This window comes from Electrona antarctica (genome assembly GCF_951216825.1).
Source record: "Electrona antarctica genome assembly, chromosome: 11".
Lineage (NCBI taxonomy): Eukaryota > Metazoa > Chordata > Actinopteri > Myctophiformes > Myctophidae > Electrona > Electrona antarctica.
In genome coordinates, this window is record NC_136792.1 from 2,879,683 (window position 1) to 2,897,058 (window position 17,376).

The 17,376-nt window shown below is 41.7% G+C and overlaps 1 protein-coding gene across 1 annotated transcript; it reads right to left on the minus strand.

Moving 5' to 3' along the window:
• Nucleotides 1–2,763: 2,763 nt before the first annotated feature.
• On the minus strand, nucleotides 2,764–6,447 carry LOC306932879 (carnitine O-palmitoyltransferase 2, mitochondrial-like; the record flags this gene model as incomplete). Its single annotated transcript, XM_079514855.1, has 2 exons — nucleotides 2,764–4,738; nucleotides 5,582–6,447. 2 exons carry the CDS (start codon nucleotides 6,445–6,447, stop codon nucleotides 2,764–2,766), a joined length of 2,841 nt encoding a protein of 946 aa, XP_079370981.1.
• Between the last annotated feature and the right edge of the window lie 10,929 nt (nucleotides 6,448–17,376).

The window sequence follows — 17,376 nt, forward strand, 5'->3', positions numbered from 1 at the left end:
GGGGCGCAGCCCGTCGATGGACCCCAGAAATGCCACGTGGCATGAGGGACCTCCCTCGTGCAAAGCCAGCAGAACCTGCAGCCGCAGGAGGCGCAGGTCACGCGGTTGCGGCTGCCGTCCTCGACCTGGACGATGTTGAAGGAGCCCCCGTCCTTCTTGATGGAGTAGGTGTAGACCCTGCCGCCGGCCATGTTGATGGTGTAGGTGTCGTCGTCGTATTCCTTGTCGACGTCGGGGGCGGGGAAGTTGTGGATGACGGCGGCGCACTGAGGACATGCCTTGCGGGAGGCCGCCGCGCCTCCGCCACACTCCTCCTGGCGGCGGCACCGTCCAAACATCGCCGCGCGGAGGGACAGACGCGGTGCCGTCCTCCGAGTCTCTGGGACGGAGGGGAGGTCTGGTTCCCGCGCCGAGGGCGCTTGACTAACCATGGCCGATGGTTTATATACTCTTGTTATTTACTCCCTCTGCTCTCTTTGAGCTGTAGCAGAAATGTTGCTCTCTCGGGACTCGGGTGTGTGTGATTGTGCTTTTCTCATGCACTCAGTCAGTGAAGTCCATGTAAAGCATCCATCGACAAAGTTCAAAGTGCAAAGACTTTCTACTTCTTCTACTATGTAAATTCTTCTTCTATGTAAATTCTTCTTTCTTCTATGTAAATTCTTCTATGTAAATGCTTCTTCTTCTTCGTGTAAAGACACTCTATGCCACGGAGAGAATATATATATATACAGCATATATATGACTAACGTCACTGTGACGTAGTTCTGATCGGTCAACGGATGCATTCTGTCTGATGTCTGCCATTCCGTTCATTCTACGGTGGTCTTGCTCTAGAAGACTACACAGATCATTGACTGGCCAATCAATCATTGGTGATTGGCTAACGATGCTGTGTCATTCTGCCCTGGTTCGGTGGAAAACTGTATCACTCTGGGCTGAGATTGGCTCAGTTCCGGGTGCTAGAACTTTGCATAACGTGTGTGCCACATGAGCCAATATAAGTGGCAGCGAGGAGGCGGAGGAGGAGCAGAGGAATGCGGAGAGCAGAGGACAGCCATATGTATTGTCAATTCCAAATTGTCTGTGCATAACGTGATTGGCTGAATTCCTGGCCCGTGATTGACTGTGATTGGCTGAATTCCGGGCCCTTGAGAGGGAGGCTTTGCATAATGTCTGTGCAACATGTGTCAATATAAGTGGCAGAGAGAGGGATGGAGATGGAGATGAAGAGGATGGAGACGGAGGATGGAGATGATGGTGTGTGTGTGTGTGTGTGCGTACGTGCGTGCGTGTGTGCGTGCGTGAGGGAGAGATAGAGAGTTTGGCTGCCACAGTTATGATTTCGTTATTATTTTGTTATTTGGTATTGTTTTGTGTCTACACTTTGGATGGTTATTGGGTAAAGGTTCAAGTTCAATTTCAGTTTGTTGTAATTTCCGTTTATGTGACCATATGGTGTAGAGTGGCCCGACGGCTCTCACAAGTCAGTGCAGCTTCCGTCTCCACGTCAAGCAGACGGGAGTTTGTTTGTTCTCATGGAGAGTGTTGCCACTTAAGTTTGTTTTGTTATTTCTTCCCTATGCCTTAAGAAGTTTGTCAACATTTCATTTTCTATGTTATATTCCAGTATGAGTTCCATTGATCGTTTTATTTATTGTTTTTCAAATGGGATCCTTCACATTAATTAATTAATTAATTAATTCATTCATTCATTCATTCATTCATTCATTCCCTTTGAGTTACGTGCAGTGAGTAAGGTAAATCAGTTGTTCATGTTTCCTTTCTTTATATTTCATAAACTAAATGTCAATGTCAAACTAAATGTCAAACTTTTTCGTCACGTGTTTTCGTCACGCTGTATCGTCACGCTTTATTGTCACGCTACAGGATAAAACTACATGATAAAACTACGGGATAAAACGACATGATCAAACTACAGGATAAAACTACAGCATGAAACTACATGATAAAACTATATAACTACAGGATAAAACTACATGATAAAACTACAGGATAAAACTACAGCTTTTTGATTTTCACAATGTTTGCTTCTTTCTTATATTAGTCGACAATTTGGCCAATGTTGTGACCAGTTTTTAGTGTGCGTGTGAACACAAACTTTGTCCTAACACAAACATTGAATTCCATTGATAATTAATGGCCAGTTACTGTATTGTGTGTTTGTGTAAACACCAATATTGCGTAAACACAAACTTTGAAGACGAAGGTGAGGACGCAAATTCTAATTGGCCGGAATGAGATGATGTATTATGATGTACGATCAAGGGTGTGATTTCTATAGTAAAGTGTGTTGATTACTTTTGGTGCAGTAATCAACAGTAACATTTCAAGACCCTTTTTTGAGGTATTGAAAAGGTCTTAAGTCCTTATTCACTGTCATCTGGGGACCCTCTCAAAATCATGTGGGAGCCCACCCCATGGGGGTCAAAGTCGTTGTACGATTTGTCACATGTTACCGCAGTGAAATTTGTTCGCCACATTTGACCCATCTCTTGGAGCGGTGAGCCGCAGCGTGCGCCGCGCTCGGGAATCATTTGATTAGTTGATTTGACCCCCCCAATTCAACCCATTGATGCTGGTCCCATTTTTACAGTCTTTGGTATGACCCGGCCGGGGATCTAACCCCGACCTCTCAGTTTGAGGACGGACACTCTACCCGCAATTCCACTGTCTGGTCTCGACCCACATGTCGAGAACTACTGCCATACAGGACGAAGAGGAGTAAGTATAAGTGGCCTATTAGCTGACCGGCTTTCCTTCCAGGACAGCAAAGATGTCCTCTAAGGATGTGTGAACACACTGCAGGAAGTCGTGCACATTGCGAGCTGGGTAGCTGGAGACGTTGCAGCCGATCCACTCATCATGGACCATATAGCCCACACCGAAGCCATCAGGGACCACGGGGGCAAAGCCTCCTATGCCCAGGGCGGGGCTTGAGAGTGTGCTTGTGGAGAGGATGTTGTGGTTTATTGCGGCGTAGGCTGGGTCTTTGTATAGGCCGTGTAGAGGCCGGCCCTGGGAGTTCGCCAGGTAACGCAGGGCAAACAGGTGCCGGTCAAACCCTTGGCCCATAGCTGCTTCTTTGGTAAGTTTCCCGTGGTATTCGGAGCATTCAGTGAGCATAGCCATCAGCTTCTCGGCACTATGTTGTCCTGGCCGGGAAACAAAGGCGTGCGAACAGGATTGTGTATGCATGGTGGCTGGACGGATGGTCTCCGTGCGGCCGTGTTTAAATGCTGCCGTGCTGCACGACTCGTATGTAGCCACCGTCTTCCCATACTGCCTCAGGAAGCCCATCTGAAAGGCCAGCTGGGCCACGGCATCTGGACTCAAGTTCTTATTCTTCAGTTGTTTCTTTCCGCCCTTCCTGAACTCCATGACGTCGATGGTGAGCTTCGACACGGCCGCGTCAAAGTTCTCCTTGGCCTCCGCGATCGCGTTCTCCAGCTCAGCGCCCAGGTTGAATTGGAGTCTGCGCACGGCAGAAGCCGAGTCCACAGCAGCGGGGGCAGAGTCCGGGTTTACCAGCGGCTTCTCTGTGGTGTCTTTGAAGATCTCGTTCAGGAATCTGAGCACGGCCACGCCGTCACCCCAGGAATGTTCAAAATTGACGGCCGCCTGTCCGTCTTTGGCTAGAATGAGGCTGAAGGATTTGTCGTACCAACGGTTGCAGCCGTCCCCGTGCAGCATGTTGTGGGACATGTGGATATTGTCCTGCATACTCTTGTCATCCAGACAGAGGCAGAAGAGGGCACTGTCGACGATCTGCAGCAACTCGCCATTTCCGGCAGCAAGTAGCTTGTCCCTCAGTGCGGCCCACACGTCCCTGTTCTCGCTGGTCAGGACCCCAAGAGGAAAGGCGGGTGCAGGGGTAGGGTCAGCCAAAATATACTTCAAGTGGGACTGGATGTCCGCCGGATTCACCAAGTTCCCATCCACGTCCACTGCATCGAACACATACATATTGCCCTTCCTCATCACCAAGAGATGTCGCGCTTTCTCGTCGGTGAAGAGCTCGTCTCGGCCGCGCTTGGGGATGCGGGTGGCATTGAAGAGGCGACAGTGCTGGGACATGTCCAGCGGGTACGCGTTTACCATGTAGGCTCCAAACCAGGACAGAGACGGGGGTACCCAGCGGATTAACTTCTTGAAGGTGTCCGTGTCACTCCTAGCTGGGTCGAGGTGGAAAACCTCGGGCTCCAGCAGTCCGGCGCGTAGGGTCTTCATAAAGCGAACAGCAGAACACACCATGTTGGTGCCTCGTACTAGCTGGTCATTGTATTCTGTCTTTGGGTCGGGATGGAAGGACATGAAGGGGTTGTAGTTCAACACAACGGATTCCCGTGCAGACAGATACATGTCAAACCACGGCGCTGAAATGTAGCTGGTGTTCTTATTATTGTTGTCCTGAGCTACTAGTTCTTCGTGCAACTGTTTCCCCACATTGCTCATGAAGTCACGTGCCAGTTTCCCCGTTTCCCTGAACTGGTCATCATCCAACAGTGGCCTCTGTGCAGCCAAATATCTCTTAATTGTGTCTTCCAGTTTAGGGATAGGTAGTCTTGGCAAGCTCCTCTGATAGTGCATAGAGGGTACAATACTTTGATGCAAGTACTCCAGTGGAGGCCCATTTTGGCCCAGTATTTCTGGAGAGGTAATTCCGCTTATTGATGACCAGTGCTTGACCAGTGCTTTGATCCTGAAGCATTTTAGACTGTGGGAAAAGAGTGGTAATGTCTTTACCATTCTCTCGCCTTTTCAAGTGGGACTGGATCTCTGCCGGATTCACCAAGTTCCCATCCAAGGGAAAGAGGAGTTCCGTAGCCTTCTATTAAGTAATCTATATTTGTATTTTTGTCCCTTTATGCCTACATATGGAGATCACTGACATCATAATACTGGCATCATAGCACTGATGTCATAGATAGCTGATATCATAGACTTCCCTTCAAACAATATTAACAAGGGTATCTCTCTCACACAAGTAGATCTTTCTTATCCTTGCCTGGGAGCAAGGAAAATTCTCAAGTATGATCTATCTATCTTCACCCTGATTTATATATGTATTGTGTATGTGTGTATTGTAACCTCGGCTACATTGAAAATGAGTGCTTGCCCTCAATTCTACTTCTGAGTATAAATAATGATAATGATTAAGAGCATTAGTGGTTAATGGTTAATGGTTTATATATTTGCCAGTGACTATCTTATTAATTTATTAATGTATTTGTTTGTTTATTTTCTGTTCCAGGCTGCCAGATCCCACCTGATATCAAGTGGGAGTTCTGACTGCTCCAGACCGTACTGAAGAATTGCTAACTTGGATAAAGTCTTCAGACTAGGACTCAAGTCCAAGATGTACAGGTCATCCGGTGTGTTGAGATCCCATCCCCCAAAGATGATGATACAATCTCCCACCATGCAACAGCACATCCCAGGCATCCCTGAACATGGGCCTTTCCCCTTGGGCTCAACCTGCCTCCAGGAGAAGGTCTCTGGAATGAATTTCCACAGATCACTGAAGATATGGCTGGATTTTTCACCACCAATTATGTACAGCTCTCCATTGTAGGCAAAGGCTGAATGAAACCTGCGTTCTTCTGGGAGCAGCTGTGTAGACGGTGCACTCAGCCAGAGATTGGTCTTTGTGTCAAACACTCTGACGCTGTTGTAATAGTTCCTCTGTCCCTCTCTGCCTGCAAATACAAACATGTTTGTGCCAATGATGGTGGCAGGGTGACCTGATGAAGCAGCTGTAGGAGTGCCTCCTGCGTTAACTAACGCCCAGACCATTGTGGCGGTGTCCAACTTGTACATGCTATCAGTGTGTCCCATCTGGGTGTATCCCGCATGGATATACATGACCTTCCCCAGCACACAGGCCGAGTGGTTATACCTCGCCTCTGGAACAGCCCCGGAACTCTTGGGCTTCAACCATTTGTGGGCGTCAACATCAAATGCGTGAAGCCGGTTGCAGTAAGGCCTCCCTCCCCAGACGTATATCGCATCTTCTATCAGGACAGCTGTGTGTCCCCTGCGGCCGGAAGGGACCTCTGGGGGACGTTCTCCTCTTCCAGTTGTCTCTGGGGGCAACTTCGTCCAACGTAAAGAAACTGTGTTGAAGACGTGCACGTCGATCCGATCACTGTCGTTGTCCCAGAAGTCTACAAAGCAGTACACCTTGTGCTCCACTGTGACGGCAGCAGAACCGTACGCTACCGGAGCTCCGTCCACTGTGACGGCAGCAGAACCGTACGCTACCGGAGCTCCGTCCACTGTGACGGCAGCAGAACCGTACGCTACCGGAGCTCCGTCCACTGTGACGGCAGCAGAACCGTACGCTACCGGAGCTCCGTCCACTGTGACGGCAGCAGAACCGTACGCTAACGGAGCTCCGTCCAGATGTGACGTCCAGCGGAGCATTTCTCACGCCACGGATCAAGTTGGGTTTGCCAAGACTTTCTCTGTAAAACAGTCGAGTCCCAAGTTGTATTGTATACAACCACACAGAAGATTAGTTGGGTTGGCCAATCAGGAAAGCTGACTACTGTTGATCTCCCTTATATAGAACATTGAAATATTATGTTCAGCAGTGTTGATGAAAAGCTTTGATGGGGAAGTCACAACAGGTTACATAATCGGTCGGTAAAATGTTTCTAAATAGAGGTCGTATTTGTCCGATGGTTCATTTTCAAGGACATGGTTGTGATGATGGCATTGTGACGTCGTGTGTGATGATGTCATTACTCCAACTGACTGACATCAGGGTGATGTCGTCTGAAAACCCACCTTTTCAGACTCCATCATGGCCCGTAGCACTTGCCCTAGCCCCTTAGATAGCACATTATGTAGACTTGGATAGCATTTTAAACAGACTTATAGCATGTTACGTACTGTAGACAGCACTATAATTGCATGTTATGTAGTCATATCACTTTATAGTACATATGTATAGTATAATATAGTATTGTATGCATAGTTTTATATATATAGTTTCATGATATAGATACTCCACTGTTACATTCTTAGCTTACGCATGTTTCATGATAACTACTTTTTGAGTGGTGTAAACCACTCCTACAACTGGCTTTTTTTGTGCAGAAAAAATGAGCATGGTTGCTATGTTCACCCTGTTGTAATGACGTAATGAAATCACACCCGGGTGAACAGGGTGAACATAGCAACCATGCTCATTTTTTCTGCACAAACAAAGCCAGGTAATGAAATCACACCCGGGTGTGATTTCATTACGTCAGACATGATTTCATTACGTCAGACAGACCTTACACCACTCAGTTCACACGGGTGTGATTTTTATTATATATGTGATGTATGCCATTCTTTTTGTTATTGACTAATTGATAGCATTTTAAACAGACTTATAGCATGTTACGTAGACAGCACTATAATTGCATTTTATGTAGTCATAGCACTTTATAGTACATATGTATAGTATAGTATATTATGTATAGTTTATAAATTTAGTTTCATGATATAGATACTCCACTGTTACATTCTTAGCTTACGCATGTTTCATGATAACTACTTGTGATGTATGCCATGCTTTTTGTTATTGCTTAATGTAAGTCGCTCTGGATTCAGAGCGTCTGCTAAATGCCTAAAAAATTGTAAATGTCAGAAGAACATCAATGCATCGTTATGAGCATGTCAACGCCCAATCCTCGCAACGGCACACAATCAGCTGTTCCCTTTTGGCTCGTCGCAGCAAAGCAACATCGCTGCTGTCCCCACTCGAAAATGCAGCATGAAAGTTTGGCCATGAAGATGGGGTCCTTTGTACATCCTATGGCATTATATAGATATTCCACTGTTATGTTCTTAGCTTACATATGATTCAAGATCCCTCTTTTTGAGGGGCGCTATATACAGCTTTTGTCCCCACAAAATGTCCGCAACACAAACATTAAATGCCATTGACAATGATGCAGGGACGTGGTGGGCCCATAATTCAGCCCGGGAAGTGGAGTTGCGGAGGCCCTCTAAAATGTACCTGTAAACTACAACAAAACAAACTAAGGCACTGGTGTGGTACTTCTGGTTTACCAGAACGGGGTTCAAGTCCCTGGGGTGCTCTGCTCAATTTGTTGTATTTACATGGTTTATTTAAATTTTCTGCTCATTGTGTTGCCTTTTCATAGATAACCCCCAGGTTCCCTACTGTGTTTGTACTCAAGTCTATTTATTACATAATGATTTCTGCCCATGGTCTCGGAGTGATTTTCGTCTTTTTTTCAAATCCTCGTTTTTCATTTTTGACCATGGGCTATAGCCCATATCGGACAGAATACTATAGCACGCCATTTATCAACATTTTTGAGGATTTGAAAAAAGAAGAAAATCACTCGAGACAATGGACTATAGCCCATGGTCACACTTTTTCGTCAAACTTTTTCATCACTTTTTCGTCACAGGTTTTTAAAAAATGATAAATCATGAAAAAACAACATACTATAGTTCATGGTTTCGGACGGCATAGGTAGTATGTCGTTTTTCGTGATTTTGGCGGATTTGAAAATCATGAAATTGGCCTACTATAGATCATAGTTTCAGACAGCATACTATAGTATGTTATTTCTTCATGATTGTGGGACACTGTCAGAGCCAGGACTTGAACCTGCAGCCTCATGATTCCCAGGCAGGCTCTGTACCCAGTGAGCCACTGTGCATGCTGTTCACAAAAGGCTGAATAGATAATGACAAAAGAACCAGGGACTTGTTTCCATTGTGGTTCATAAACATTTGTATGTCTAAGAGATAACCCTAACTACAGCAAAAGAAATAATAGACAAATCTCCTGTTATTTTATTTTTTGTATTTTATTTTTGTATCAATGTTGTTACTCAAAGGGAACACCAGACTGCATTGTGGCAGGTAGCAAGTAGGTCAGGGACTTAGCACACTGGCTGCATGATCTGGTGGTTGTGGGTTCATACCCCACTCAAATCTTTACTTGCCAAAATCTGCCATTGACCCCATTCTGAATTTCTCAAATTTAAAAGCACTATATTTCTAAAAACTATGAAACATTTCAAGGATTCCTTTTCAGGCAAACATGTCCACCGTAAGATGAACCTAGCTGAATAATAAAAAGTGTGAATGGAGTTTCTAGGTGAAAGTGCTTTTTTTACGTGCCAATGTCTGCCATTGAGCCCCATTGTAAATTTCTCAAATTTGAAAGCACTATATTTCTAAAACTATGAAACATTTCAAAGATTCCTTTTCAGGCAAACATGTCCACCGTAAGATGAACCTAAGTAGGCTAGAATGGGGTTGCTATGTGTAAGTATGTAGGACTAGTAGCATGCCAAAGTTTGTGCTATTGCCATAGAGAATGCATTGGGCGTTTAAGTTAAATAACTCAGAAACTACAACAAATTTCAAAGTAAAAAGTTCCAGCATGTGTCTCCACAGTATGCTGAATATTAAGAAGTGTGAATGGAGTTTCTAGGTGAAAGTGCTTTTTTTACGTGCCAATGTCTGCCATTGAGCCCCATTGTAAATGTCTCAAATTTGAAAGCAATATATTTCTAATACTATGAAACATTTCAAAGATTCCTTTTCAGGCAATCATGTCCACCGTAAGACGCACCTAAATAGGTTTGAATGGGGTTTCTAGGTGTAAGTATGTAGGACTAGTAGCATGCCAAAGTTTGTGCTATTGCCATTGAGGATCTGCATTGGGCGTTTAAGTTAAATAACTCAGAAACTACAAAACATTTCAAAGTAAAAAGTTCCAGCATGTGTCTCCACAGTAAGCTGAATAATAAAAAGTGTGAATGGAGTTTCTAGGTGAAAGTGCTTTTTTTACGTGCCAATGTCTGCCATTGAGCCCCATTGTAAATGTCTCAAATTTGAAAGCAATATATTTCTAATACTATGAAACATTTCAAAGATTCCTTTTCAGGCAAACATGTCCACCGTAAGACGAACCTAAATAGGTTTGAATGGGGTTTCTAGGTGTAAGTATGTAGGACTAGTAGCATGCCAAAGTTTGTGCTATTGCCATTGAGGATCTGCATTGGGCGTTTAAGTTAAATAACTCAAACTACAAAACATTTCAAAGTAAAAAGTTCCAGCATGTGTCTCCACAGTAAGCTGAATAATAAAAAGTGTGAATGGAGTTTCTAGGTGAAAGTGCTTTTTTTACGTGCCAATGTCTGCCATTGAGCCCCATTGTAAATGTCTCAAATTTGAAAGCACTATATTTCTAAAACTATGAAACATTTCAAAGATTCCTCTTCAGGCAAACATGTCCACCGTAAGATGAACCTAAGTAGGCTAGAATGGGGTTGCTATGTGTAAGTATGTAGGACTAGTAGCATGCCAAAGTTTGTGCTATTGCCATAGAGAATGCATTGGGCGTTTAAGTTAAATAACTCAGAAACTACAAAACATTTCAAAGTAAAAAGTATCAGCATGTGTCTCCACAGTAAGCTGAATAATACAAAGTGTGAATGGAGTTTCTAGGTGAAAGTGCTTTTTTTACGTGCCAATGTCTGCCATTGAGCCCCATTGTAAATGTCTCAAATTTGAAAGCAATATATTTCTAATACTATGAAACATTTCAAAGATTCCTTTTCAGGCAAACATGTCCACCGTAAGACGAACCTAAATAGGTTTGAATGGGGTTTCTAGGTGTAAGTATGTAGGACTAGTAGCATGCCAAAGTTTGTGCTATTGCCATTGAGGATCTGCATTGGGCGTTTAAGTTAAATAACTCATAAACTACAAAACATTTCAAAGTAAAAAGTTCCAGCATGTGTCTCCACAGTAAGCTGAATAATAAAAAGTGTGAATGGAGTTTCTAGGTGAAAGTGCTTTTTTTACGTGCCAATGTCTGCCATTGAGCCCCATTGTAAATGTCTCAAATTTGAAAGCACTATATTTCTAAAACTATGAAACATTTCAAAGATTCCTTTTCAGGCAAACATGTCCACCGTAAGATGAACCTAAGTAGGCTAGAATGGGGTTTCTAGGTGTAAGTATGTAGGACTAGTAGCATGCCAAAGTTTGTGCTATTGCCATTGAGGATCTGCATTGGGCGTTTAAGTTAAATAACTCAGAAACTACAAAGCATTTCAAAGTAAAAAGTTCCAGCATGTGTCTCCACAGTAAGCTGAATAATAAAAAGTGTGAATGGAGTTTCTAGGTGAAAGTGCTTTTTTTTACGTGCCAATGTCTGCCATTGAGCCCCATTGTAAATTTCTCAAATTTGAAAGCACTATATTTCTAAAACTATGAAACATTTCAAAGATTCCTTTTCAGGCAAACATGTCCACCGTAAGATGAACCTAAGTAGGCTAGAATGGGGTTGCTATGTGTAAGTATGTAGGACTAGTAGCATGCCAAAGTTTGTGCTATTGCCATAGAGAATGCATTGGGCGTTTAAGTTAAATAACTCAGAAACTACAAAACATTTCAAAGTAAAAAGTATCAGCATGTGTCTCCACAGTAAGCTGAATAATAAAAAAGTGTGAATGGAGTTTCTAGGTGAAAGTGCTTTTTTTACGTGCCAATGTCTGCCATTGAGCCCCATTGTAAATGTCTCAAATTTGAAAGCACTATATTTCTAAAACTATGAAACATTTCAAAGATTCCTTTTCAGGCAAACATGTCCACCGTAAGATGAACCTAAGTAGGCTAGAATGGGGTTTCTAGGTGTAAGTATGTAGGACTAGTAGCATGCCAAAGTTTGTGCTATTGCCATTGAGGATCTGCATTGGGCGTTTAAGTTAAATAACTCAGAAAATACAAAGCATTTCAAAGTAAAAAGTTCCAGCATGTGTCTCCACAGTAAGCTGAATAATAAAAAGTGTGAATGGAGTTTCTAGGTGAAAGTGCTTTTTTTTACGTGCCAATGTCTGCCATTGAGCCCCATTGTAAATTTCTCAAATTTGAAAGCACTATATTTCTAAAACTATGAAACATTTCAAAGATTCCTTTTCAGGCAAACATGTCCACCGTAAGATGAACCTAAGTAGGCTAGAATGGGGTTGCTATGTGTAAGTATGTAGGACTAGTAGCATGCCAAAGTTTGTGCTATTGCCATAGAGAATGCATTGGGCGTTTAAGTTAAATAACTCAGAAACTACAAAACATTTCAAAGTAAAAAGTATCAGCATGTGTCTCCACAGTAAGCTGAATTATAAAAAGTGTGAATGGAGTTTCTAGGTGAAAGTGCTTTTTTTACGTGCCAATGTCTGCCATTGAGCCCCATTGTAAATGTCTCAAATTTGAAAGCAATATATTTCTAATACTATGAAACATTTCAAAGATTCCATTTCAGGCAAACATGTCCACCGTAAGACGAACCTAAATAGGTTTGAATGGGGTTTCTAGGTGTAAGTATGTAGGACTAGTAGCATGCCAAAGTTTGTGCTATTGCCATTGAGGATCTGCATTGGGCGTTTAAGTTAAATAACTGAGAAACTACAAAACATTTCAAAGTAAAAAGTTCCAGCATGTGTCTCCACAGTAAGCTGAATAATAAAAAGTGTGAATGGAGTTTCTAGGTGAAAGTGCTTTTTTTACGTGCCAATGTCTGCCATTGAGCCCCATTGTAAATGTCTCAAATTTGAAAGCACTATATTTCTAAAACTATGAAACATTTCAAAGATTCCTCTTCAGGCAAACATGTCCACCGTAAGATGAACCTAAGTAGGCTAGAATGGGGTTGCTATGTGTAAGTATGTAGGACTAGTAGCATGCCAAAGTTTGTGCTATTGCCATAGAGAATGCATTGGGCGTTTAAGTTAACTACAACAAATTTCAAAGTAAAAAGTTCCAGCATGTGTCTCCTCAGTAAGCTGAATAATAAAAAGTGTGAATGGAGTTTCTAGGTGAAAGTGATTTTTTGACGTGCCACTATCTGCCATTATACATTTCTCAAATTTGAAAGCAATATATTTCTAATACTATGAAACATTTCAAAGATTCCTTTTCAGGCAAACATGTCCACCGTAAGACGAACCTAAATAGGTTTGAATGGGGTTTCTAGGTGTAAGTATGTAGGACTAGTAGCATGCCAAAGTTTGTGCTATTGCCATTGAGGATCTGCATTGGGCGTTTAAGTTAAAATACTCAGAAACTACAAAACATTTCAAAGTAAAAAGTTCCAGCATGTGTCTCCAAAGTAAGCTGAATAATACAAAGTGTGAATGGAGTTTCTAGGTGAAAGTGCTTTTTTTACGTGCCAATGTCTGCCATTGAGCCCCATTGTAAATGTCTCAAATTTGAAAGCACTATATTTCTAAAACTATGAAACATTTCAAAGATTCCTCTTCAGGCAAACATGTCCACCGTAAGATGAATCTAAGTAGGCTAGAATGGGGTTGCTATGTGTAAGTATGTAGGACTAGTAGCATGCCAAAGTTTGTGCTATTGCCATAGAGAATGCATTGGGCGTTTAAGTTAAATAACTCAGAAACTACAACAAATTTCAAAGTAAAAAGTTCCAGCATGTGTCTCCTTAGTAAGCTGAATAATAAAAAGTGTGAATGGAGTTTCTAGGTGAAAGTGATTTTTTGACGTGCCACTATCTGCCATTATACATTTCTCAAATTTGAAAGCAATATATTTCTAATACTATGAAACATTTCAAAGATTCCTTTTCAGGCAAACATGTCCACCGTAAGACGAACCTAAATAGGTTTGAATGGGGTTTCTAGGTGTAAGTATGTAGGACTAGTAGCATGCCAAAGTTTGTGCTATTGCCATTGAGGATCTGCATTGGGCGTTTAAGTTAAATAACTCATAAACTACAAAACATTTCAAAGTAAAAAGTTCCAGCATGTGTCTCCACAGTAAGCTGAATAATAAAAAGTGTGAATGGAGTTTCTAGGTGAAAGTTCTTTTTTTACGTGCCAATGTCTGCCATTGAGCCCCATTGTAAATGTCTCAAATTTGAAAGCACTATATTTCTAAAACTATGAAACATTTCAAAGATTCCTTTTCAGGCAAACATGTCCACCGTAAGATGAACCTAAGTAGGCTAGAATGGGGTTTCTAGGTGTAAGTATGTAGGACTAGTAGCATGCCAAAGTTTGTGCTATTGCCATTGAGGATCTGCATTGGGCGTTTAAGTTAAATAACTCAGAAACTACAACAAATTTCAAAGTAAAAAGTTCCAGCATGTGTCTCCACAGTAAGCTGAATAATAAAAAGTGTGAATGGAGTTTCTAGGTGAAAGTGCTTTTTTTACGTGCCAATGTCTGCCATTGAGCCCCATTGTAAATGTCTCAAATTTGAAAGCACTATATTTCTAAAACTATGAAACATTTCAAAGATTCCTTTTCAGGCAAACATGTCCACCGTAAGATGAACCTAAGTAGGCTAGAATGGGGTTTCTAGGTGTAAGTATGTAGGACTAGTAGCATGCCAAAGTTTGTGCTATTGCCATTGAGGATCTGCATTGGGCGTTTAAGTTAAATAACTCAGAAACTACAAAGCATTTCAAAGTAAAAAGTTCCAGCATGTGTCTCCACAGTAAGCTGAATAATAAAAAGTGTGAATGGAGTTTCTAGGTGAAAGTGCTTTTTTTACGTGCCAATGTCTGCCATTGAGCCCCATTGTAAATTTCTCATATTTGAAAGCACTATATTTCTAAAACTATGAAACATTTCAAAGATTCCTTTTCAGGCAAACATGTCCACCGTAATATGAACCTAAGTAGGCTAGAATGGGGTTGCTATGTGTAAGTATGTAGGACTAGTAGCATGCCATAGTTTGTGCTATTGCCATAGAGAATGCATTGGGCGTTTAAGTTAAATAACTCAGAAACTACAACAAATTTCAAAGTAAAAAGTTCCAGCATGTGTCTCCACAGTAAGCTGAATAATAAAAAGTGTGAATAGAGTTTCTAGGTGAAAGTGATTTTGTTTTTACGTGCCAATGTCTGCCATTGAGCCCCATTGTAAATTTCTCAAATTTGAAAGCACTATATTTCTAATACTATGAAACATTTCAAAGATTCCTTTTCAGGCAAACATGTCCACCGTAAGATGAACCTAAGTAGGCTAGAATGGGGTTGCTATGTGTAAGTATGTAGGACTAGTAGCATGCCAAAGTTTGTCCTATTGCCATAGAGAATGCATTGGGCGTTTAAGTTAAATAACTCAGAAACTACAACAAATTTCAAAGTAAAAAGTTCCAGCATGTGTCTCCACAGTAAGCTGAATAATAAAAAGTGTGAATGAAATTTCTAGGTGAAAGTGATTTTTTGACGTGCCACTATCTGCCATTATACATTTCTCAAATTTGAAAGCAATATATTTCTAATACTATGAAACATTTCAAAGATTCCTTTTCAGGCAAACATGTCCACCGTAAGACGAACCTAAATAGGTTTGAATGGGGTTTCTAGGTGTAAGTATGTAGGACTAGTACCATGCCAAAGTTTGTGCTATTGCCATTGAGGATCTGCATTGGGCGTTTAAGTTAAATAACTCAGAAACTACAAAGCATTTCAAAGTAAAAAGTTCCAGCATGTGTCTCCACAGTAAGCTGAATAATAAAAAGTGTGAATGGAGTTTCTAGGTGAAAGTGCTTTTTTTACGTGCCAATGTCTGCCATTGAGCCCCATTGTAAATTTCTCAAATTTGAAAGCACTATATTTTTTAAAACTATGAAACATTTCAAAGATTCCTTTTCAGGCAAACATGTCCACCGTAAGATGAACCTAAGTAGGCTAGAATGGGGTTGCTATGTGTAAGTATGTAGGACTAGTAGCATGCCATAGTTTGTGCTATTGCCATAGAGAATGCATTGGGCGTTTAAGTTAAATAACTCAGAAACTACAACAAATTTCAAAGTAAAAAGTTCCAGCATGTGTCTCCACAGTAAGCTGAATAATAAAAAGTGTGAATGGAGTTTCTAGGTGAAAGTGATTTTGTTTTTACGTGCCAATGTCTACCATTGAGCCCCATTGTAAATTTCTCAAATTTGAAAGCACTATATTTCTAATACTATGAAACATTTCAAAGATTCCTTTTCAGGCAAACATGTCCACCGTAAGATGAACCTAAGTAGGCTAGAATGGGGTTGCTATGTGTAAGTATGTAGGACTAGTAGCATGCCAATGTTTGTCCTATTGCCATAGAGAATGCATTGGGCGTTTAAGTTAAATAACTCAGAAACTACAACAAATTTCAAAGTAAAAAGTTCCAGCATGTGTCTCCACAGTAAGCTGAATAATACAAAGTGTGAATGGAGTTTCTAGGTGAAAGTGCTTTTTTTACGTGCCAATGTCTGCCATTGAGCCCCATTGTAAATGTCTCAAATTTGAAAGCACTATATTTCTAAAACTATGAAACATTTCAAAGATTCCTTTTCAGGCAAACATGTCCACCGTAAGATGAACCTAAGTAGGCTAGAATGGGGTTGCTATGTGTAAGTATGTAGGACTAGTAGCATGCCATAGTTTGTGCTATTGCCATAGAGAATGCATTGGGCGTTTAAGTTAAATAACTCAGAAACTACAACAAATTTCAAAGTAAAAAGTTCCAGCATGTGTCTCCACAGTAAGCTGAATAATAAAAAGTGTGAATGGAGTTTCTAGGTGAAAGTGATTTTTTTTACGTGCCAATGTCTGCCATTGAGCCCCATTGTAAATTTCTCAAATTTGAAAGCACTATATTTCTAATACTATGAAACATTTCAAAGATTCCTTTTAAGGCAAACATGTCCACCGTAAGATGAAACTAAGTAGGCTAGAATGGGGTTGCTATGTGTAAGTATGTAGGACTATGGGAAAATGTATGTCGTCTTGTCACCACACGTCTATATTTTCCATTGACAGTGAAAGGATAAATTAGGTCAAATGTCCTTTAACCTGAAGTCCACTATCATCTCCTTTGTCTTGCTGGTGTTCAGGAGGAGGCTGTTATCCTGACACCAGTGAGTCAGTCTCTCCACCTCCTCCAGGTAGGGGGACTCATTTCCCTCTGAAATCAGGCCAATCACAGCCGTGTCATCCGCAAACTTCACGATGGAATTCAATGCCTGGGTGGCTATACAGTCATGTGTGTACAGAGAGTACAGTAGTGGACTCAGTATGCAGCCTTGTGGTGCACCTGTGTTGAGGGTCATGGTTGATGAAATATGTCTTCCGGCTTTCACCGCCTGTGGTCTGCCTGTCAGGAAGTCATGAATCCATCGACACAGTGTGCTGCTGATTCCTAGGTCCCTTAGTTTACTGATGAGCCTGGATGGAATGATGGTGTTGAAAGCGGAGCTATAATCAATAAATAATAGCCTCACGTAAGTATCCTTCTTCTTCTTGTCGTCTAGGTGGACAAGAGCAGTCTCAAGGATATGCTCGATGGCATCATCAGT